The 23996-nt window shown below is 42.4% G+C and overlaps 2 protein-coding genes and 1 non-coding gene across 3 annotated transcripts; 2 read left to right on the top strand and 1 right to left on the bottom strand.

The window, feature by feature from the left end:
• The first annotated feature begins 293 nt into the window (after nt 1-293).
• Nucleotides 294-5104, top strand: LOC147200689 (ras-related protein Rab-33B-like). The gene is made up of 3 exons (XM_086119653.1): nt 294-782; nt 2728-2906; nt 3950-5104. The coding sequence occupies exons 1-3, from the start codon at nt 564-566 to the stop codon at nt 4260-4262; spliced, it is 711 nt and encodes a 236-aa protein (XP_085975779.1). The 5' UTR covers nt 294-563; the 3' UTR covers nt 4263-5104.
• Nucleotides 5105-8475: 3371 nt separating this feature from the next.
• LOC147200690 (THO complex subunit 4-like) lies at nt 8476-17946 on the top strand. The gene is made up of 6 exons (XM_086120586.1): nt 8476-8760; nt 15532-15687; nt 15764-15911; nt 16025-16088; nt 17306-17492; nt 17597-17946. The coding sequence occupies exons 1-6, from the start codon at nt 8590-8592 to the stop codon at nt 17609-17611; spliced, it is 741 nt and encodes a 246-aa protein (XP_085976712.1). The 5' UTR covers nt 8476-8589; the 3' UTR covers nt 17612-17946.
• Nucleotides 17947-19862: 1916 nt separating this feature from the next.
• Nucleotides 19863-19981, bottom strand: LOC147200691 (5S ribosomal RNA). The gene has a single exon (XR_015101948.1). It is a non-coding gene; the product is annotated as a 5S ribosomal RNA (ribosomal RNA).
• Nucleotides 19982-23996: the final 4015 nt, after the last annotated feature.

Consider the following 23996-nt stretch of genomic DNA (forward strand, 5'->3'; position numbering starts at 1 on the left):
CAGCTTGAGGTTCATACGAGTAATAGGACATCTTCATGTCAATAGTGAGGCAAAACTGCACTAGTTGGCATCTGTGCCTGACTAGTAGTGTACTGTGAAATGCTATGTGTTAACGAGTACAATTTTACAACATCAGTAGTACAATAAGTGCTCAATAGCCTTTATGGAAACCCGTGGGAGGTTTTAAAAAAAAATGTCCGTAATACTCAATTGGAATACAATTCAACGCACTAATAAAATGATCGTGTCTTACATCCCCCCGCCCCCCACTACTTTATGACAAATGTACACACTAGTACGACAACGTTGTTTTTCCGCTGTACTTCGGTTTCTGTAGAATATCACGTTATTATTATTGAATTATTTAAGTGTATGTTCTTCCACTGCAGAGTGGTAGCCACTTTAGCCACCTCTACTTATTTTCAGGTGTGTTGGAGGAAGTGTCCCGAGTGTACTCAATTTTGTTTTCTTCGAGGGCGGCGTCGCTGTGCCGCAGTTTGTGCGCACACAATGCAAGGAAGGCTTGGGACAAGTCCACTCCAGTGAGAGCGAGCGTCAGAGCGATGGAGTCCTCCCTGGAGCTGTCCAACTCTTTGGGCAGTGTATCGTCGCTGTTGAGCGGCTGTAGGACCTTCAAAGTGCTTGTGATTGGGGACTCTGCGGTGGGTAAGACGTGCCTTACACACCGACTCTCCGCCGCTCATTTCCCCAGCTGCGTTGAGGCCACGATCGGAGTAGACTTCCGAGAGCGAGTCCTTGATGTCGACGGGGAGATGATCAAGGTACGAAGCCAAATTAATCATTTGCATTAGCATAGTAATTTAAAAACCCAACTGACTATTCGAAATGCTGGCTAAAAGGCCATTTAATATACAGTCGACGAAAGGTAACCTACACGCAACATTGATTCAGCTGAATATCAGAATTGTTTTAGTCATCATCGGTGCGTTTTATGAAGTTATTTGTTTGTACTTACAATGTGGCAAAGTAAACTGTTAAGCAAAGGAAGTTGGTTTCATTTGAAGGAAGTTTCCACCATTGCGTGCGCATGTGTATGTTAAATTGGTCGACACGATTTAAGACTTTGCTAATGCTATCTCACACCTGACCACATGGAGGAAATTCAACGTGTACTTTGTTGTTGTTCACCAAATGGCACGGAAAACACGCTTTTAATTGCCTCGTTTTGGGTTTGGGACTCTCACACTGACTTTCACCCTTTGACCAATACTGCCTGAATAGACAAACGGCATTTTGTTGCCACCTGCATTTAAGTGTCCATACGTGACTGACAAATAATGACAAATGCTAAACGCTACGGCAAAATTTGATAGTGCAGTGAGTCTTTCTCTCTAAGAGAATCAAATCATGGACACAAAAGCAGGAGATTGACAAGGTTATGACCATAATTAACTTATGAAACATTCTTTTACATTACTTGATGGGTCTTTATCCAGCTGTTAGACCAAAGGAAGATTTTTGTATCTACAGTTTTATCATATACAGTGATGGTTGTTTGTCTGTGTGCCCTGCGATTGGCTGGCAACCGGTTCAGGGTGTCCCCCGCCTACTGCTTGAAGGCAGCTGGGATAGGCTCCAGCACCCACCGCGACCCTTGTGAGGATAAAGCAGATCGCAAAATGGATGGATGGATGGATTCATCCATACTGTATGATGTATGATCGACAGCAGAATCCTCAATTCACTTTCCCCCCACCCACTGGTATTTTTGTTCAGAGACAGGATTTTGAAGCCTTTCTGTGAGCCTAATAAGTAGTTTGGTTAATGTAGACAAATAATATCCGTTAATGTCGTTCAGTTTGTGTACGAGTGATTCCCTCATGTAAAGTCAACATGAACCAGAATACAGATGCTATATCGTTGGAACATGACTAAAACCCATTGCATCTTTTTTTAATGAGAATTGAGGAAAATCAGTTTACCTGCTGACTGAACTGCCATGCCTGCGATTTGTTGGCAATTAGTTAACGGTGTACCCCTCCTACTGCGCGAAGACAGCTAGGCTCATGCACGCCCGCAATCCTTGTGAAGTTCAACAGTTTTGGATAATGGATGGATGGATGGATGAACTGCCATGCAGGTTCTTGGTATAAAACGAGCAACCTCTGACCTCAGCATAATCCCATTTTCAAAACTATGGATAGTTAAAAGGGTCAGGTTTAATGGAAGTTGTGTTCAGCGGGGTACACTGAACCCAAACATATTTACAGGTCGGCATTGCTGGAGTAATTATGACCAACGGTTTCTTCTTTTATCTATTTTCCAGCAGTCTTTGCGGCCAGTTTCATTGTTCTGCTTCTTACAGTTCAGAATCAGTACCATGATAGAGTAGGTTTTTTTCACATGCGTAATCACCCTCTTGACATCCACACCGCCATCATGTGTGGAGTCTTGCACATTTTAAAAAAATCAGTTAAGATGTCAAAAGTTGGGATGTGTGTCCCCTTATTAAGATCAGACGACAAGTACCACATCTGTTGCTTTTCTTTGTTCCGTCTTCATGGTGACTCATGAATTTCATTGGTCACGCAAGTTTGTTGGCAGTGGGTATTTCAACACATGCTTTTCTGCACTTTTTCCACCCTCTCATTGGAAATCAGGAAATCCTCTTTATGTCTCGTGTCTTGTTTTGTTCTTAATGAGCAGTAGTAGAGAGCAACCAAAATGAACCTATTACATTCGGTTTTGTGTTCTCTGTATCGCCAGCTCCAACTTTGGGACACAGCGGGACAAGAGCGCTTCCGTAAGTCTATGGTGCCACATTTCTATCGTAACGTGCACGCAGTTCTCTTTGTGTATGACATCACCTGCCGGGCCAGCTTCAACAGCCTGACTACCTGGGTAGAAGAGTGCAGACGGAATTCTCTCGGCCAGGAAGTCCCCAGGTAACCACACAGAGTTGACAGGTGATCCGTCCAGGGTGCACTTTGCCTTTAACCCAGCGTCAATTTGGATTGGCCCCAGTTTGCCTTTGACCCTGAGCAAGATAAGAGTTACGGTGACCCTTGCTATCTTTGAGGGATAGCGAACGAGCCTTGCCAAATACCCCCCCCCCCAAAAAAAAAGACGGTTGTAATTGCCTATAGATATCACAAGATGGCAGCAAAGGACTTAAAACAGATAATCATCGAAAAGATTTTTGTATTTCCAGGAGATCCGATGTTTACAGTCGCAATGTACAGAGCTATGCTCAAGTTCAACAACAGAGTGCTATTTCCTTTGTTTGCTGTGGTCTATAACAACAATAAGAGCACTCCGCAAAGGGTTAACACCATGCATCTAGCATTTACACCATGATGAACCCATGCTACACATGTATTCAGTAGTTCATGTATGCAACACAAACCCAGTTCCCGTGAAAGTTATCAGTAGTATTGAATAGCATTCGAGCAACAGGTTAGTTTGTCCGAGCCTGACATTCACATAAAAACAAATATGCGCACTAGCCCTTTACACAAACGGGTTTAAGTCATTAAACTCACTTTTTGGTATTCAGACTACACGGACTCTTCGTGTCATCGGGGAGATAGCAAAAACCAAAAAGTGTTCCCTCACATGAGGTGCATTTTGTGTTTGCTAAAAATGCAGGACAGGACATCTCTAACACAAGTTTTTAAAAATACCATTCATGAATTAAACCTCACAACATCAACACGAAGATGCCACATGATGGCCCCAAAATATCTTTATTGGTTAGGCCTGAGCTTCCAAACAGCAAAAAAGTGTATTTTCTGAAAAACAAAAAATAAAGATTGGTTCCATGGGGGGGGGATCAGCAAATAGGCCAACTCCCAATTGTAAAAATATAGGGGTTCACGGTATTAAAAATTCATTTATACTAATATGGTTTGCAAGAAGGTCTGAATTAAAAGTATCATTTCTCGCTGATATTTTTAGAAGACTTGTATCTGTGCCGATTTCGAAACAGGTTCCTGGTTGGGAACAAGACAGACCTCCGAGATGTTATAAGGGCCGATGGCCTGGTGAGCCAGGAACAGGCGAAGAACTTTGCCAAGACTCACAACATGATGTTTTTTGAGACATCAGCAAAATGCACAAGCCGACCACGATGTGTCGGGGAGGTGCCCTATCAGCGGAATAAAGTGGAGGATATTGTTAATGCCGTCGGTGCCAGACTGAAGAGACAGAAGAATCCCACCGCAGCATACAATCCAGCATACAGTGGCTCTTTTCAAGTTCTCAACAAAAAAAAGGAGAAAGAAATGTGGAGCTGCTGCTGAAAGAGTGAACAACAGTTGGGGGGCGGGGGGGATTGGCTAGGAGACACAGAGGCTTCAATATTTATACTTTTTTTTTTTTAATGTAGGGCATGTTACACAAACATTGTCTATTTGTAGTGTTGTATATTATTTGCCAAATAAAATGCCGTAATGTGAAAGAAAGGAGAGAGCAGTGAGTTTAATTGCAAATTATAGAAACTGTACATGTAAACTAAAAAGCCAGGCAATTATTGAATGAGTATTTCCAGTTGAATTTCTACTTAGTCAAGTGGACTGTACCTTGGAAATGAAAAGGTTCAATCAGGGGATGGAGCCGGGGTCTTTATCTTCGCAACACGTTTTAACAATTCATTTTGAGAACAGTTTGTTGAAAGCCCTTTTACTTGCTTCAGGTCCCAATTTTATAGTGACAAGGTGCATTAAGGTTAGGCTTACGCCAAAATAAAGGCAAGCCAACTGTTAATTAATATGCAATATATTTTATTTAACTTCACTACTTTAGTTAGCGTTGTTAATTTACCAAACATATTTTTCCAGGTGTGGGAATTGTTAATTGTGTTGTTGCAAAATGTAGCTGGGCTGGAGGTTTTTATTTTGTAAGATAAGCCCAGGCCATCCAAATAAAGGACACAGGTGATTGTCAGATGTACGAAACAGCGAGTACCTGCCAGAAATCCCTGAAGCCCCTTCACAGTTGTCGGTTTCTTGGCAGCCTTCTTGGTGGTTTTCTTCTCATCAATTTTAGAGGGACATCCAGTTCTTGATAATGTCACTGTTCTACCATTTTCACCACTTTATGACTGTCTTTATGTTTCATGATATATTAAACACCTTGAAAATGATTTTGCACCCTTCTCACATGGGATACCTTTGAACAGCTTGATCTATCTATCAGATGCTATGGAAACTCTCTGTGAAGCACGAATTAAGATGCGTCTACAAAAATGTCAGGAAAAGCATATTAAAAAATCTGAACTTAAATCGGGGTTGATCCGAGGCACTTCAACTTGTGGCAAGTGTGTGATTAGTTAATTCTGAGCATCTGCAACATCCCCAATTCTAAGAGGACAGCACATTGAGACAACCGCATAATTACAGTATTTTTTGTTCTCCTCTCGAACAGATTTCATTTAGTTTCAATCGAGTTGAACGAGTTATGGGTCACATGAATGGTGTAAAAATTTGTGCATTTCTTTTATTGCAAAAACCTGACGTTTGAAAAAGGTGTGTGAAGACTTTCTCTACCCAACTGCAGATGTAATAGCTCTGTGCTTCAATACTTTTGTCCAGACAGTTTGACAGTTTTATTCACAAATGTCAGCTCCTATCGCCTCCATTAAGCAGATATTTCAAAACAATTTCCGCTTCTACTTCCTACATGAACAAAAAGAAAGCCGCTTAGCATCTGAAACTAGACAATAAAGCTAATGCAACAGTCAGCTCAGTTCTTCTCTTTCACTACAGTCTACCAAAAACAGGCTTTAGACGGTTAAGTATTTCAGCAGAATATCAGATGGGTCAAACTTCATACATCATGTGAAATATGGGGGCGATGGAAAACAGATCACATGATGTGTCTCTAAAAGATGACTCGGGTTAACACATGACGAGGCGAACGTCTTTTCGACTCCACATCTGCATGGAGGCAGGCCTGCCAGAATGTGCGTGCTTTTGTACTTGTGCATGAAAGTTCCAGATTCTATCACAGTGGTGCAACAATTACCAACCAAATGGGACATGGCTCCGTACAGTGAACTTAACAAAGTTGAGGGGAAAATGATTGACTGATGATTTTCTATGGTAATGTGAGTCGATCACTCACATTCGATTTAGGCTGGGAGAGTTTGACACCGTACAACTTTTATGATTGAAATGGCTGAATGGCTTTCAACACGTCAAAATTGTAAATGACATATTTTAAGAATCAAGTGCTTCCTTTTGCACATTCAAATTCAAACAGATGGGTATTTTTTTTCAAGCAGGTGATATTGTGACTGGGATTTGGTTACTAGAGCTTAGCAACATAAAACCAAAAACCTTCAACAGTTCCACGCTGAGGTGTGACATGGGACAGACAGGTGGATGTTAATGAAAAGGTTTTGCTCCCCTTGCCAAACCTGACTACAAACACAACAGGGTTCTGCTCCTATCTGCAGCCCTACTAAGCCATAGGCTTGACAAAATAACACATTCAGAAGGGTGCCACAACTTGTGAGGCCGGCAAGCATTTTGTTAATGAAACAGATGCGTGACAAAGAATGAAAAGCTACCACTCTGGAAGCTACAACAGCTATAACAAAACCACACAATACATATTTAGGCATTCATGTACTGTATACAGGTATGTTGTGTATGCTAAGCTAAATATTAGCTGTCCATTTGCATTTGTGCTGACCCTCTATTTTTGTTCCAGTTTCCCATCCGTGCATTTCTGATCCTCACAAGGGTCGCGGGCTGTGCTGCAGCCTATCCCAGCTGTCTTTGTCAGTAGGCGGGAGACACCCTGAACTGGTTGCCAGCCAATCGCAGGGCACACAGAGACGTACAACCATCCACACTCACACTCACACCTAGGGACAATTCGACTCTAGAGTGTTCAATCAGCCTGTCATGTATGTTTTTAGAGTGTGGGAGGAAACCGGAGTACTCGGAGGAAACCCACGCAGGCACGGGGAGAACATGCAAAACTCCATACAGGAAGGCTGGAGCTGGAATCGAACCCGGTACCTCTGCACTGTGAGGTCGATGTGCTAACCACTCACTGGGCCACCCTCAAGTTTGCCTTTTTGGCATAAGAGGTATTTTACTGGTTTACTTACTCTATCTTGTGGTACCAGGTTAAGGGATGATCCCCAAAGTTGGGCATCATCCAGCTCCGACTTTCCTGTGTGGAGTTTGCGTATTCTCGCTGTGCCTGTGTGCGTTTTCTCCGGGTACTCCGGTTTCCTCCCACATTCCAAAAATGTGCATGGAAGGTTCATGAAACACTTGAAAATGACTTTAATATTCATATTTGTTGGAAGCACTGACCGTGGCATTTCAGGCTATAATTCAGGGGTGTCAAACTCGTTTCACATTGTGGGCCACATACGGCCTCGGTAGATGTCAAGTGGGCCGGACCATTAAAAATTTCCATACTCTGCTCTTAATAACCAAAGTAACATGCCTTTGTTTTGGTCTAAAGAAGCACAAGAATATTTGGAAAATGTTGAGATTTAATGAACATACAGTATTTTTTTCAAAACATTTCATGAAGCACCTTAGATTTCCTTAGACAAATGTACAATTTACTTGTATCATTCATATACAGTATATGCATTGCAACTGATCCCACCGATTGTACAAAGGCACAGAACTTTAACAAGTAATATGGTATTGAAAAATATTGTAACGCATATTAAGATTAAATGAGATTTATAAAGAAAGGCATTTTTAAACCATTTACACATGTGCATATAAAATTAAATTAAACCCTGCCTACACCTTAGAAACTCAGGAGAGTGCTATTAAATGTGTAAAGAATAAAGTATTCACATGTCCTTGATAGTGTCTGCTGTGTTGGGTCTGTCTCAGTGGCAGACTGAGACTGCCGTTGTCTTCCTCTCTAATCAAAACAATGTTGTCTTCTACTCTGATCAAAACAGTGTGTCCGCTAGCGGATACTCCACGAATTGCACCTTATTAAAAATATTCATTGTGTGTCTTTTATACATTTTTTTTCACTTTTAAATGATCCTGCGGGCCTGATTGAAGCTCCTGGGGGGCGATTCCTGCCCGCGGGCCGCATTTTGGACACCACTGCTATAATTGATACAATAGGTTTCACACAGATAATAGATGAAGGGACGCATAAAAAAAGCAGCTGACCTCCAATAGATTCCCCCATTCAGCTCACGATTTCATGCAATTTTTTACTGAGAAGATTCAGCTCATTAGTGCTTTGTGCGCAACTTGCAACCAAGCCGAGGGGTATTCCGCTTCCCGTCTCGTCGTTTGCGACCCGAATGTCAACAGAGATGTCGAAAACGGACGGACAGCAACGTACGGATTTTACATTCACGTCCTAATAAATATGGACTACAAAGCAATAATCCGTCGGAAAAAAATTGAATGTGTATGTTTCCAATTTCAATAAAGTTTGTTGAAGAGCCAGCCAATGACAAGCATTGCTGGGTTTTACGTTTCGTGCGTCATTTCCGTAAACTATACGCATTTCCGCTAATTGTAACACAGCGATACCAGAGGAACTTGTGCTCACGAATTTGAGGTTGTTCTGTGCAAGCTTCTTTGTTCGCTGGTGCTGTCAGAAACAAGTTTAAGGTCTACCATGGTTGACAAAATGAGCATGTCTCTGGACGATATTATCAAGCTTAACAACAAAGGAAGCCGTGGTGGAGGTGATCGTTCAGGTTTCGCCGGTGGGTCCTCGAGGTCGGAGCGGAGTCGACCTAATAATTTCAACCGCGAGAGAGACAACAGGCCCACACCGTACACCAGAGTAAGAATGAATTTCAATACCTAATTGAATATCCTATACCCTTGTGCACGGTGCCCCCAATGTGACATGGTAAGAGAAACAAAAGATAAAGATTGATAAAATAGGGAGATCTCACAAACACTGTCATTCGCCTCATGTGCTTCCCGGTCAATTTCCGGCTAAAACAAGCGTAGTCCCCGAGGGTTGCGCAAGTTGTAGACGTGAGCTCGGGAAGTTTCATTTGGAGAGAGCTAACAGAGTTATTTTTATTTTTATTTTTTTCCCGTCGCACGTTACCATGTCAACTGGCGCCTATTTCACGTCATTCCTTTCATCACGTCCTGACCAGAGTGCAGCTGAGAGGAGGCAGTGGACAACAGGTCCAACCCCCACCACCACCACCAGACGCTCACACATACCAGGGCTGTACAATATAGCGAAAAAATAGCGACATCGCAATAATGGCCTGTGCAATTTGCGTATTGCAAAGACCTGAAAAAAGGTTCATATGCAAAATGTATTCTTATCAGACTTTGACCAATCAGATGCAACCTGAAATGAGCAAGGCGATCTAATAGGTGAACAGTATTGAGGGATTTTACGAAAACAAAACAACTAATATATGTGTGTGTGTGTGTATATATATACACACACACACACACACACACATCATAACATTAATTCGCTAAGAATACATTGAGCCTGCTTATTTTACCACATGGGAAAAAAACTCACATTATGTATTTTATTTAGCTACGTGTTAAATATTAATACTGCAATATTCAACACCCATATTGCAAATCACATTTTTCCAATAACGTGCACCTGCATCCTTCACATACTTTTGAATGCATTAAAAAATTAAATGTCTTTTTAATATGTCCTAACATGTTTTTCTGAGCTGCGCTTGCTCTCATGAACGGTGGCGGTGCAGATGATCAAACACACGTACAGGAGACGCATGCTACCTACTGGTCATGGGGAGGGTTAAACGAGCGATGAAAGTTAAATAAAAGTGCTCACGGTTGATAATTTGTGTTCAAGATATGGAATGAGTCGGTTCATTATTGTCAAAATAGCACCTTCAGGCGAAGGAGGCGCTATCAGACTCCGACATCCAGCATAGAAATGGTAAGCATCGTTATTATCATCCACAACCCTTTCTGGTGAAAAAATAGTGTTTTTCGGGTTGGAGACTGCGACCAAAATGAACACATGTGCAGTCATTTTTTTCGGCCTGTGCGCTTAAAAATTCAACCTGGTCATGTTTGTCTGAGTGCATACGTTTTAATGCTCCTTTATTCATTGCTGTGGCACATGCGTGGTCGGGTTGCTTTTATACATTCAGTCCGCATGAACTAAGGGTGACCGGTGATAAAATCAGCTCAGTCCCTTCCATGTCATTTGTGATAAATGGAGACGACGACATTTCCACAAAAGAGCATAACATTGTCTATGCCCAAACTCTTGTGATTGAAAGACCATCCAAACTCCTCATTGGCTACATCAAGATTGAAGATGTCTATGCAGAAGATCATGTGTGGTTACATATGTAATATTGATCACAATGAAAAATGCTCTTTGTCAGTGTTTCCCAAATTTTCTTGAGCCAAGGCACACCACATAGCGAAACAAGTGACAAAAAATGGGTGTACAGGTACTGGTTAATTTGTGCACAGCATTGTCTGTCATCTCATGGTGGAGTATGTGCTTGTTTTGCCTGTTATTATACGTATGTGGTTGGCATTAACAAAAAAAGTTGGATGGAAATACTTTTTTTCAAAATAATTGAGAGTTATAATTTCACCCAACACACCTCTCTCACTGCATGCTAATGTGCCGTGGCACACTGGTTGACAATTACTGCTCTAAGTAGTCCTATGGAAAATTTAGAATTGTATGTACAGTAATCCCTCGCTATTTCGCGGTTCGTTTATTGCGGCTTCAGTGCATCACAGATTTTTTTCAAACATTCATTTTTAAAAAATTTCCCATATACGTGGAGTACAGTACTGTCTGTATATGTTGCTCTATGTGACTCGCAGTTGTTTTGCAGCTTCTCACGGGCCGTTTGCGGACTTTAAAAGAAATATATATATTTTTTTTTACCTGTATATGTTTATTGGTCGCTACTTCGCGGATTTTCGTTTATCGCGGGTGGCTTTGGTCCCCATTAACCGCGATAAACGAGGGATTACTGTATAATGCCATCCATTATGGCATTGTCTGCTGGTCAGGTAGCATCTCAGCCCGGGACAGAAAGAGACTGGAGCGACTGGTCAGGAAGGCCAGTTCTCTTTGTATTTATATTGCACTTAATTGAACGGTGTTTGTTTGTTTTTTTCTTCTTCTTTCTGCCTACATTCTTGCTGCTGGAGGCTGTAAATTTCCCCAGTGTGGGACAAATAAAGGATATCTTATCTTATACATATTAGTAAATCAATCAAGTAGTATTAATTGACAACAGAAATATACAGATCCTATTTAGGAAGCTCAAGTTCTTATGTGATGGAAGGGGGGTGACTCATGCCGGACACCCAAGTGTGTCATGACGTGCCGTGTTAGCCACACAGCCCAAAATAATCAAGAAAAATGAAAATGGTGAAAGATGATTTACTGCCATCGCCCAAATTCAGCAAGACACAGTTCTCAGTTCTTGCACGTGTTCAGCAATTATCTTCAAATGCATATGATGTATGTCAACCTAAAGCTAAAATTTCACTTTAAATAGACTGTACGTTTGGGAATGATCGTGTTAGTTTTAGGGGAAAATGTTGATCAGTTTTCAGTCCAAGCTGATACCCATGAATTTCTCATTTTGATTAAAACACAAAAACCATTTGTCCGCGTTCATGGATGAATAAGTAAAGTATTCATATTTGAGAGGCTAAAATCTGAGCATTTTGATGTTTTAATTTTTTCCCCCCATGCTTCAAAACCTTTTCACTTGCTTTCCGTTTTGTGTGTAACATGCTAACTGACAAAAATGATATTTTACTCAACTTTGGTCTTAAGTGTTACCATTGAATATTTAATTGTTCATACAATGCAATTTATGGGTACTCATGCCTTCCTGTCATTGTGTTTTACCTCAACCACAGTTTGATAGTTTCAGAAGTTTTTTGGGGGGTGGGGGCTGTGGAACAGACCAGTTTAATTTTAGAGGATGATAGTCTATTTGTAAAAATAGGTTTATCCTGAACAAGGCGTATCACTAAACTCACCTGTGATGTGTGCACTGAACACGAGAGCGAGATACGACAGGAGGCACGATTACGAGGCAAGTTGGTCATTAGATCTGTAGGCTAATCCAGGGGTCGGCAACCCAAACTGTTGAAAGAGCCATATAGGACAAAAAACAAATATGTCTGGAGCTGCAAAAAAAATAAAAGCCTACTATAAAACTTAGAATGAAGGAAACACATGCTTTTTATGTATGTAGGAGACTGGACTGTCTCAAAATTGTTTATTCATTCCTTTGTTGTGTGTTCACAAACGGCCCCATAGAATTTATTTTGTAATTTCCTCACTTGATTTTTTTGTTTTGGTGCATTATTTTCGCTTTTCTTCGTGTCAGTGAAGTGACCATTAATTTCCGTTTTTCAGAGGCTGTCTTTGAACGCCTCTCGAGTCGAACGAGAAGAGAGAAGGCACGGAGTGAGACGCAGACCTGTCTGAGTTTGTCGAGACTGTTAAAAGCATAAGTAAAGTGTACGTTTTAAAAAACAACACCACAGCTCTCCTTTTTCAGAGCTGCAACATGTATCTATATCTATTTAAGCTGTATTAGCCTACTATCAAAATATTTTTCCATTTTTAAAAAACATTTTTATAAAGCTCCAGGGAGCCGCATGCAGCTCTGGAGCCGCGTGTTGCCGACCCCAGGGCTAATCGCTATGAAAAATATGATGAAACTGTCTTGGTTATTCTATAATTTACTGGTTGTGGCATGGAAACTTTATGAATAAAGCATTTATTACAAGGTGCAGTAATGCTAATGTTAACTGTCGGTAGAACTAACAATGACGTGCGCTAGATTCTTTCGTCAATTTGATAGTAGATTATGCATGCATCATTTTGGGAAGAGGATGTCAAGCCACATCAATACTTACCTGTATGAATGATTACCAGTAAATTAATCTTTGCAGTGTGAGACTGGATTTTGTGGTATGCTGTATTCATGATGCCACATGAGTACACCATATTTTGATCCATTTATTTTTTGGAATAAACCTGGAGTACACAGCTGCTGATAAGATAAGATAAGAAAACCTCTATTAGTCTCGCAATGGAGAAATTCCCAATTCACAGCAGCAAAGTTATGAAAGCATGAAGTAGAACAACAAAATATAGGAGCTGCTGGAAAGGCAGCCACTCTCGCGGCGCCATATTGAAGTCAAAATAACAAAAATAACACAACACAACACATTGGACACAGACAGTCGTGCAATCTTCACCAATTTTCTGCATACACTTTGTTGTCTGAAGTAGTTGTAGATGAAAGAGGAGAGGATCAAAGTGTCCTTTCACCAGTGGATCAGAGACGTCATGCTGAAAATGTGCACACGTCTGCTACAAGCTAAGTTTTGAAAGCAAACACGAAGCTGTAGCGTCCATTGACGAAAAGAGATGAGTTCACTTCTCCTGTCCCACGTAATCCGCTTCAAACTCCAAGCCGCGACTCCCAGTTCCAAATCCGCATTGGCGCTCCGCGCTAACGCTCCTTTCTTCTCATCGTCGGCTCCTCAAGACTTACATCCATCCAGCCGCAGACCGTTCAACAGCACCGATCTCTCCGCTGAACAAAGCGGGGCTGTGAAAAATGCTGCCCATTACAGGCGCAAGACACAAGCACCCCGGCTGTCCAGCAACGACAGTCAAATGGCGCCGACATTCCTCCCAGTCAAAAACAGTGCTGGTATACCCATGCTGCCGAGAAGGCGCAACCACCGAGCACAGAGTCTCCTCCCTGATGAATGTCGTGGCCAGAAAATGCTGAAAAAAGTCCACATCAGGTCCACACGACGCAAACAACACAAATGTAATGTTCATTGTTAATGCATAGTTTTCAAACATTGACCCTTGAAACATTATACTTTCATACCTGTCAACTCATACGGTTTAGCCATAGTTCATACGGATTTTGTGGTGAATCTTACTATATGGCCGTATCGCACAAATCATACGGATTCTGACAATTTCCGCCCCCCCCCCCCCTAACAGGTAGTTCCGTTTGCTTTTGCCCAGAATAGTGCTAGGCTACTCGAATGCTTTCATTTCCAAAGTAAATATGAATGGATGCTGTAACTTCGAGCCGATGGGTCAGCAATTGGAGTTGGTGAAAAAAGTAACGCAGGAATACAACTCTGAACACAGTAATGCCACTAAGTAGAATGATGATTAGACATTAACCTGACATTGTATTATGGAGATCTACAATAAATATCTTTGAAAATTTCGTGTGTGGGGGGGGGGGGGGTCCCGTTATTTTGACATTTAAATTCTTTGGTATGTTATAAGGATTTTTTGCTCTATATAAGGATTTTTTGGGTAGTTTATACAGGTTGGCGCTCCGAAAAGTTGACAGGTATGTACTTTTGAGTTTCGGAATTCTTGATTATCAATACTGTGTCAGTCAAAATAGAAAAATGGGTTCCCATGATGAACGTTTATGGAACCCAACATTTGTTATCGTGGTTTCCCATTGGGTAATCCGACGCAACCGAAAAACGGTTACCGTGAATTTCCGAAATCCTCAGGCCTGCTCCTGAATTATTTAAATTTTTGCAGCATTTGTTTATCATTGTATGTATATGTTGTTGTTTGTGTTATTATCATATGCAATTGAATAAGTAGACCATTTCAGAATTCGAAATTTGGGACTCTCTAAATGCATAATGGGACTCGTACTTTTCTGATCTGCGAGTCCCTGGAACTCACTGGGTACTGTGTTGTATAGGTTGAGTCTGTAAAACTGTAAAATTATCACTGCAGTACTTATTCATTCATTTCCCGAACCGCTTTATCCTCACTCGGGTTGCGGGGGGTGCTGGAGCCTATCCCAGCTGTCTTCGGGCATTAGGCGGGGGACACCCCAAAGCAGTTGCCAGCCAATCGTACACAGAAACAAACAAGTCCGCGCTCACACTCGCATGTAGGGACAATTTGGAGTGTTCAATCAGCCTGCCATGCATGTTTTTGGAACGTGGGAGGAAACCCAGGCAGGAAGGCCGGAGCTGGAATTGAACCCGGTACCTCTGCACTGTGAAGTGGACGTGCTAACCACTCGATCACTGGGGCGCCTTCAACTGTCATATATTTTGAGGATGACGACCCCAAGTGGACAACAATGATATCTGCACCTTGCGTACACACAAATGTGGGAGTTTGTGAGATTGTGTCTTTTTTTGTTTGTTTGTTTGTTTGGGGGGGGGGGGTTTCTCAAAAATGTGTTCTTCTTGCACGCCCCCTTCGGAGCGACATACTTGTTAATGCTCTTGTTCATAGGGTCAGGATCTAGCAGCTTTACCTCACCGAGACTCAACCTATTCAACGCAGCAGTGCCTGTGTCACCACTTTTTGATATTCATTGTTCAATCAAGATAGCTGCTGCATGACTCTGCTGTTGAGAGGTTGTTGGTGGTGAAGCTGTCTGCCGTTGCCTTACATAAATTTTACTCCAAAGAACAAGGCCAGCTCCAAGGGTGACCTTTCCAGGCCTCTGTGTAGTTGTTCATCCATTGACTGTAGTCCGGGTACATGTGTTTTAACTGCCAATGTCTCCCTTCCCAGCCCAGAGAGTTGCCAGACAAATGGCAGCACGACATGTTTGAGCAGCACTCTGGTGAATACAGAGGACAGAGCTCAGGAACAGAAAGAAGAGGAGAAAATAGGGCTAAGCTGCTAATTTCCAATCTGGATTTTGGAGTGTCCGACACAGACATTCAAGTAATTTACACAGCACTTACACTCCACACTGTTGGCGTCACAGTGACAATGACTGACGCTTAGCTTCTCCCTACAGGAGCTATTTGAAGACTTCGGCCCTCTGAGGAAAGTAACAGTCCACTATGACCGGTCTGGTCGCAGTAAAGGAAGTGCAGATATTTGCTTTGAAAATCCGGCAGACGCAATCAAAGCCATGAAGCACTATAATGGAGTCCCTCTTGATGGTGAGGATCTGCCTCTCAGACAGCAACCTCTGTCCATTAATCCAACCCCCTTATCCTCATCATAATGCCAATTGATCTGTAAATGCACTCGGGTTATAATCTCACTCTTTCAGGTCGCCCAATGAAGATTGTCCAAGCGACATCAGACGTTGACTTGCAAAGTAGACAATCACAGAGGTGAGTGCTGTACACTGTCATTGAATCATCTGTATGCCTGTAACTATCAAATATTTTGATATCCTACTGAACTGTCTATCGAATAATCCATTATTCAGATGAAAATTTAAAAATTTAATCAATTAACAATTACAAAATACAAAAAAAAAACATTTCCACTTCATAAATGATTACGTGGTTTTCATTTTTAGACATTTTTTACTAAAAATTTAATTGTGCTTAGCAGCACACTGTTTTCTTCTGTAGAAACATTAGTGCAATATTAGACGTTGACGTTGATAGCAACAATTTGTGACGGCAATATAAATGCCCCGACCACTGTCACTAGTCTGCAAGACGAGTCAAGTCTGCTGTTTCCCAGCGACAGGCTACTGGGAACAACTTCAAAATAAAAGCACACCCAGGCATTGATGTCCATGTATTATTTGGTAAGGTTTATTTTGAAGTTGCCCTTCTCACCGCGTTGGAACGGCGTTACTGTCATGCAGAGCATGAATAATTTTTGCTGTAGTTAGCTCCACTTTGTCTTCCTTACAGCGTACGTGTGTAGATAAGCATATACCCAAAGCCGAAAGAAAATCCTCAACCATTTTTTTTTTCAAACAGGTATTGACATTACGTACTTGTAAGTCGTTTCACCCCTAAACATCGGTGTATCTGGAGTTGTTTTCCTGTTGTTGCCCAGGGTTCCCATGGGTCCTTAAAGTTCATAAAAAAAAAAAAAAGGTCGTAAAATGATGTTCTTGATTGTCCTTAATTTTCAGGGAAAGCTTCTAAAATCAATAAAAACCCTTAAATTACTTTTATTCAAAAATAAATTTAAGTTTATTTTCTAAATTAAATGTTTTCTTAGTGTACTTTATTTGAGAATGAATTCAAGTTGTTTTTATTTTCCTACCTGCAATACAGGTAGGAAAATGAAAATTAGACATACAGTATGTCAAAGGGTTAGCTTGATTGCTCCTAAAAATAAAGATGTGCCCTTCCTTTGGCAGCAATGATTTGAACACCAGCCCAGTGAAATGTGGCTATCTGTTCAGCCCACATATTGCTGAGCGGACATTAAATCCAACGTGTATCCCCTGCTGAATGGAGAAAAAGTCCTTTAAAAATGGCTAAATTAGCCCTCAAAAAGTCCTTAAAAAGGTCCATAAATAAAATGTAAGTGCAAGAGTGGGAACCTCCCCACTACAATTTTATTTGTGGTCTGCCCATAGTTCCAACAGAGGCTTTGACAGGAGTAGGCTTGGTCAGCCCACGTTTGACAGGAGTGACCGAAGTGAAAGGAGGCAAGGCGGCAGCAGCGGAGGCTCAAGAGGTTGGGGAAGAGGGAGAGGAAGAGGAAACAGACCCCAGCTATCAGCTGAAGAATTGGATGCTCAGTTGGATGCTTACAATGCAATGGTACAGTATGCTGTGGTTTTACACTTGCTTTATTCACATCCACTGTCAGATATCTACCAAGTGTGAAAACTAATTGTAATTGATTTCTTGTTGCTTTGTTACAGGCAAACAACAATTAGAAGCCTTTTGGAAAGAAACATAAAATCTACGTTTTTGGGGGATCATGATGGATCTTATTTCATTTTTGTCTTGAAACCATTTTGCCGGTCGGAACCATCTGTTCCGTTTTAAACATTTTTACAGGTTTTTCTCAGTTCGAAATTTGTTTTGTTTTTGGCGACACTGGCTTTTGCTTCCTAAATAGCTTTGGAGTTTTTTTTTTTAAATTGCAAGATAATTTAGTACTTTAATACCCTTTTTATGTTCAAACGTTTCATATTATCTGTCACTTGGTACTGTATACTTGATATGTGAACATCCCAGGGTTTTGTACATAAATACACAATGAAAATTGTGTTGTTGGTGTGTTCATTTTGAAACTCCTCCTCGCAGAAATGAGTGATCATAAACACGTGGTAAAGTACAGCAAATACATCACAGATGATATTAGAAAAATACTTTTCTATTCATGTATCATTCATTTTTAAACTTTTTACCATAAAAATGGATTTACTTGGTTGGTTTAGGACAGGGGTCGGCAACCCAAAATGTTGAAAGAGCCATATTGGACCAAAATAAACAAAAAACAAATATGTCTGGAGCCGCAAAAAAAAAAAAAGCCTTATAATGAAGGCAACACATGCTGTATGTATCTATATGAGCTATAATAGCCTACTATCAACATGACTAAGTTGGCTGCAAATTCACAACGAGCATTCATGATTAAAAGCCCCCGCCCTGCAGTTCATCCTGTAGAGGAGGGGTGCCCAAACGTTTTTGACGGAAGGTCTTCTTTTCGAACAACCAACCTCCCGCAATCGACCCGTTATCGCACACGCGCGCATACGCACACACTGACACACGCATGCCGTAATGAGCAACAACCAGAACGGCCGCTGAGATGGACGAGGCACGGGACGCACTTTCGCAGCATGCTAATTATCTGAGCTCATGTGTACCGTTTAAAACTGCTTCTCTTGGCCACCCAGATTCCCATTCTCAGCAAGTCCCCTCGGTGAATTGTACATGAAAGGAGCTTTTTTTGTTGTTGTTTTTTTAAACAACAGCCCCCTGGCTGACATCCCGCCCTGCTAATAGAAACGTGTGTCGCAGGCTATGACGCAAATATTCGTTGACATTTAATATTTATTCGACACATTTTTACAGCATCGGAAAACGTTAATAATGTTTGTGTCATGTTTGTCCTCTGACAGAAACCATAGTCTAATATCTGTTTCTTGTTATTTGTGTATTTGAGGGCTGGGTTAGTTGAGTAGAGGGTGATGTCATAGAGAGAGGGGACGAGCCAGGTTGAGGAGTCAGTCTCAGTGTGGAGCGCATAGGCGTGAGTTGTGGCCAGAAGCAGCTACTGTGAATGTGTTTTAATTGCTGCCTCTTTTTGTTTATTAAAAAGCGAACAGACTGCATCAGCGACTGCGTGCATCGTTGACCACAGTGAAGGGCGTTACAATATTAAAACAAAAAACTATATTTCCCTCCCATCTTTTTCCATTTTCAAACATTTTTGATTAAGCTCTAGGGAGCCACGAGGGGGCGCTAAAGAGCCGCGTGTTGTCGACCCCTGGTTTAGGACACACCACAAACTTATGTCGTGGGATTCATGACCCAGCCATGGAGGTTAACATGTTAACACTACTGAAAAGGGGGGCACGGAACAACATTTACGATTGTTAAAAAGAAAAAAAAACACGCAGGAGTTTGCATTCTGAGATGTGATGTGACGGTTGTGAGCAGCACAGTAGCAGAAATAAAAACAAAAATCCCAACAAGTCAAACTGATGTTATTTCACATGATATTTTCTCATTTAAGAGTGAACTATAAGAACATTCACACCAAATGGCATGCTTGTATCACAAGTTGCATGATGGTTTGCCTAATCCGCTCCACTACAGTATTGGCATGTCTTGCTAAGTACCAAGCTACAGCTAACAGTATATGTACGATTAGCTAGCGCTAGTACATTACTGGGCATTACATGTACGATAAATGTCAGCTCAATGTGGCAGGCAAAAGCATCCACAGGCAGAAATCCCAGGCTACTTCCCATCCAAATTCTATCATGACCGATTCCCTTGCAGAGGTCTCCCTCTGCTGGAAAACAATAATATTACAAAAAGACGTTGATCAGTCAAATCAATGCGACGGAACCATTTCAAACCGTATCAGAAGTGAAAGTTGAATGAGAAATGAAAGCCATAATTAATAGGAAAGAGCGTTGATTTGTGGAGTGAATTGGAGGTGGGTGCAAAAGCTTACAGCACCTGGTATTCCCAGGCGGTCTCCCATCCAAGTACTAACCAGGCCCGACCCTGCTTAGCTTCCGAGATCGGACGAGATCGGGCGTTCTCAGAGTAGTATGGCCGTAAGCGGAGGAAGATGTGAAAATTTCCCCCTTTATAGGGAGACCGCCTGGGAGTGGGATCAAGTGCTGTAAGCTTTTGCACCCACGTGAACACTCTTTCACGTTATTTCGCGCTTTCTTTCCTCAAAATTTTCACCTCAGCCTTAACTGGAAGACCCACAACGTTAACTGACATTTTTAAATCTGTTATTGATACGTTGCACCTCGGCTGGAAAAGCCAACTTTCACAACAGACATCAAGTACTGCAGCGGCGTGCTTGCTGCGGATCGAATGCGAGCCTGAGACGCGGAGCGCTCAAACCGCCAAGTGTGCGCGTCGCTCGTCCATGCAAAAAGCGTGGAGGGAACGAAATACAAAAAAATCGCCCCACCACTCCCGCCCGACTCGGAAATTCCCGTCTCCTATAAAGGGGTAAACTTTCACGTCATCCTCCGCATTAATGCTGTAAGTTGAGGGGTTCGTTGTTTTTCAGTGGATGGCTCTTCTTTACGAATGATAAAAGGAGAGATGGAATCCTTTAATGCAGTTTATTAAAAGGAGAAAGAAAAAAACCGTCTGCACCTCTGAACGGATGAACGAGAACACCACCCCCTTTCAGTGACGAAAACAGCCTCTCTTTAGCCAATCAGACGCAAGCTCCATAAGGATGTTTCAACAACTTATATAAAATAATATAATGCTCAAATATAAAATGAAAATAATTAATAATTTAACATAAGATTAAACTACCCTGAGAACGCCCGATCTCCTTCGATCTCGGAAGCTAAGCAGGGTCGGGCCTGGTTTGTACTTGGATGGGAGACCGCCTGGGAATACGAGGTGCTGTAAACTTTTGGACCCACCTCCAATTCACGACACAAATCACCGATCTTTCCTAATAATTATTGCTTTCATTTGTCATTCAACTTTCACTTATCCTGTGGTTTGAAATCGTTTCCGTCACGTTGATTTGACCGATTAACGTCTCTTTGTAATAATATTATTGTCCAACAGAGGGAGCCCTCTACACGGGATCGGTCATGACAGCACTTGGATATGAAGCAGTTTGGGATTTCCGCCTGCTGGATGCTTTTGCACCTCCACTGGAAAAGGCAACTTTCACAACAGACATCAAGTATAGCAGCTGCGTGCTCGCTGCGGACAGGTATGCGAGCCTGACACGCGGAGCGCTCAAACCGCCAAGTGTGCGCATCGCTCGTCCGTGCACTCGGGAGGAGGTTATTAAATGAAAAAAATTTCCCCATCACACCCCCACCCACGACCCGGAAGTGTCCTGTCACCTATAAAGGGGGATATTTTCACATCTTCCTCCGCTTACGCCCACACTACCCTGAGAACGTCCGATCTCGGAAGCTAAGCAGCGTCGGGCCTGGTTAGTATTTGGATGGGAGACCGCCTGGGAATACCAGGTGCTGTAAGCTTTTGCACCCACCTCCAATTCACGACCCAAATCAACTCTCTTTCCTATTAAAAGTCGCTTTCATTACTTATTCAACATTCACTTCTGCGACGGTTTAAATCGATTCCGTCACATTGAGTTGACTGATCAATGTCTTTTTGTAATATTATTATTTTCCAACAGAGAAAGCCCTCTGCACGTGGTTGGGTCATGACAGCACTTGGATGGGAAGCAGCATGGGAATACCAGGTGCTGTGTCAGCTTTTGCACCCACCTGCACACATAAACACTCTTTCACGTTATTTTTTGCTTTCTTTTCTCCATTTTTTCACCTCAGCCCTAACTGGGAGACCCACAACATTAGGCTGACATTTTTAAAGTTGTTGTGATTGCACTTCCACAACTTTGCCACCGAAAGAAGAGGGAGGCCGTTTGGTAAGGTGAAAAGGATCCGTTCACAGGTTTGCAAAGTTCACAAAACTAAAGTCTCTCCCGACCAAGTCAATTTCTTTGACCCAACTTGAGCAGTGGCTTGTATTTGACAATAGAAAGTGCTACTTGCTTGTACAGTCAGACAGACATCATCAACCTGATATGTGAACATAGAGACGTTCTAGCGTCAAAATTAGAACTGAACTACAGTTGAACTTTGCAAACGTGATTTCTCTACCTGCAATAGATATCCTTTGGAAAGCACTTCTTTTTATATGACAAATGAGGAGTTGAGTGTTTGTGATGAAGTCTTCATCAAGCAACCCCATAAGTGCCCAGGCTGTTCTCTCAACCAATGAAAGAGCAGGATTTCAAAGAGAAACAAAGCTCAAAGAAATTCAGCCAGCAATTTCACACATGCGCGTGCACACATGTATACACTTTGTTAGCATTCCCAATTGTCGCTGAAAGGTTGTTTTTTTCCCCAGAAAGAGCATATATGTGATGCGAGCAAAATCATTACCCAGCCTGCAGCGCCACCTGGTGGAAAATTGGAGTTACTGTGTTCCACAGACAATTTAAAATTTTTCCATGTTGTTGATTCACCACTGAAGCGATTGTCACCAAAATCACGGGAAATGCATGGAAAAACGTCAGGATTACATTGAATTGAAAACGGCCGTTTATAATGGGAGTCTATGTGCCAGAAACGGAACATTTGAAACAAACGTGTTTCAAATTTGGATCTCATGCAAGGAATCATTTAGACTAGGGGGTCCAAACTTTTGTGATCGACTTTTGAAGCGACCCGATCGCGCACGTGCAAACATATACACCCGAACGCACGCACGCGGGCGCCCAACGATGCACAGGTGCTGTCATGATTCTGTTTGTGACCAACAGGTGGCACTGTAGGGCTCCCCCTGCACACCTGTTGGTCGTTATATAATTCGTAGTTTAAAAGGACTCCCGCCTGACCATTCATTGTCGGGTCATTGTGGCTGTTTGTGTTTGCTACTGTCATGTTTGTTCTTAGTCATGTTTCGGTCATGGTTAGTTTTTGCTTCAGTCATGGTTTTGTTTGCTACTGTGGATTCTTTTTGTTTTCAGGACTTTGTTTGTTTAGGATTTAGTTTTCTGTGTTTTATCAATACACTTCTTCAAGTTCACCCTGCTCCTCCCTCCTGCCTGCTTTTTTGGGGTCCACCACCACCACCTCGCAACGTGACAGAACGACCCGACCACCTGGACCTCACAGGTACAAAGGACTGATCCCTATTCCACCATGTGCCTGGCGGAGCACGTCTGCGGCTGACACCCTTTTCCCCTTCAGGCAGCGCTGGTTATGCGGCTGTCCCATGTTTTCGTCTCGTCAAGCCATGTCTACGGTAAGCCGAGCCCCGTCCGTGTCCACGTTGAGCCGAGCCTCATCACGTGTCTGTTCGAGCTGAGTCACATTCACATCCACGACGAGCTGTGCCACGTCCACGCCCACGTCAGGCCGAGCCCCCGTTCAAGCGTTGCTGTCCCATGTCCCCCGTTACGTCGAGCTCTGTCCACATCAGGCCAAGCCCAGCCAAAGGGTTGCCGTCGCTTCTTGTTCCTGTTCTCTGGCGAGGCAAGGGTTGCCGTCGCTTTTAGTTCCTGTTCTCCGGCGAGGCAAGGGTTGCCGTCGCTTTTAGGTCCTGTTCCCCGGCGAGGCAAGCGTTTGGACGACTTTGGGACGTCTGGGATCCGTCCCTTGAGGGAGGGGTACTGTCATGATTCTGTTTGTGACCAACAGGTGGCATTGTCGGGCTCTCCCTGCAGCTACACACCTGTTGGTCGTTATGCAATTATTGCTATAAAAGGACTCCCTCCTGACCACTCATGGTCGGGTCATTGTTTGTGTTTGTTACTGTTTTTTTTGCTTGTTTGATTCTGTCAGGTTTGTTTCAGTCATGTTTCGGTCACTGTTATGTTTTCGATTCAGCCATGTTTTTTGTTTGATACTTTGGACCTTGTTTGTTTTGGATTTAGTTTTCTCTATGTTTTAATACAATTTGTCAAGTACACCCTGCTCCTCCCTCTTGCCTGCTTTTTGGGGTCCACCACCACCTCGCATTGTGACAGGTGCGCATAAGCGCACGCATGCCACAATGAGAAACAGCCGGAACGGCCCCTAAAGAAACCGAAACACACAGACACAC

This window comes from Hippocampus guttulatus, chromosome 9 (genome assembly GCF_054856545.1).
Source record: "Hippocampus guttulatus isolate MCC_2025c chromosome 9, RoL_Hgut_1.0, whole genome shotgun sequence".
Lineage (NCBI taxonomy): Eukaryota > Metazoa > Chordata > Actinopteri > Syngnathiformes > Syngnathidae > Hippocampus > Hippocampus guttulatus.

Coding starts and splice junctions, on each gene's coding strand:
- LOC147200689 (XM_086119653.1), top strand. CDS start 564: ATGGAGTCCTCCCTGGAGCTGTCCAACTCTTTGGGCAGTGTATCGTCG. Junction 783..2,727: donor TCGACGGGGAGATGATCAAG/GTACGAAGCCAA, acceptor CTGTATCGCCAG/CTCCAACTTTGGGACACAGC. Junction 2,907..3,949: donor CTCGGCCAGGAAGTCCCCAG/GTAACCACACAG, acceptor ATTTCGAAACAG/GTTCCTGGTTGGGAACAAGA.
- LOC147200690 (XM_086120586.1), top strand. CDS start 8,590: ATGGTTGACAAAATGAGCATGTCTCTGGACGATATTATCAAGCTTAAC. Junction 8,761..15,531: donor GGCCCACACCGTACACCAGA/GTAAGAATGAAT, acceptor CTCCCTTCCCAG/CCCAGAGAGTTGCCAGACAA. Junction 15,688..15,763: donor TGTCCGACACAGACATTCAA/GTAATTTACACA, acceptor TTCTCCCTACAG/GAGCTATTTGAAGACTTCGG.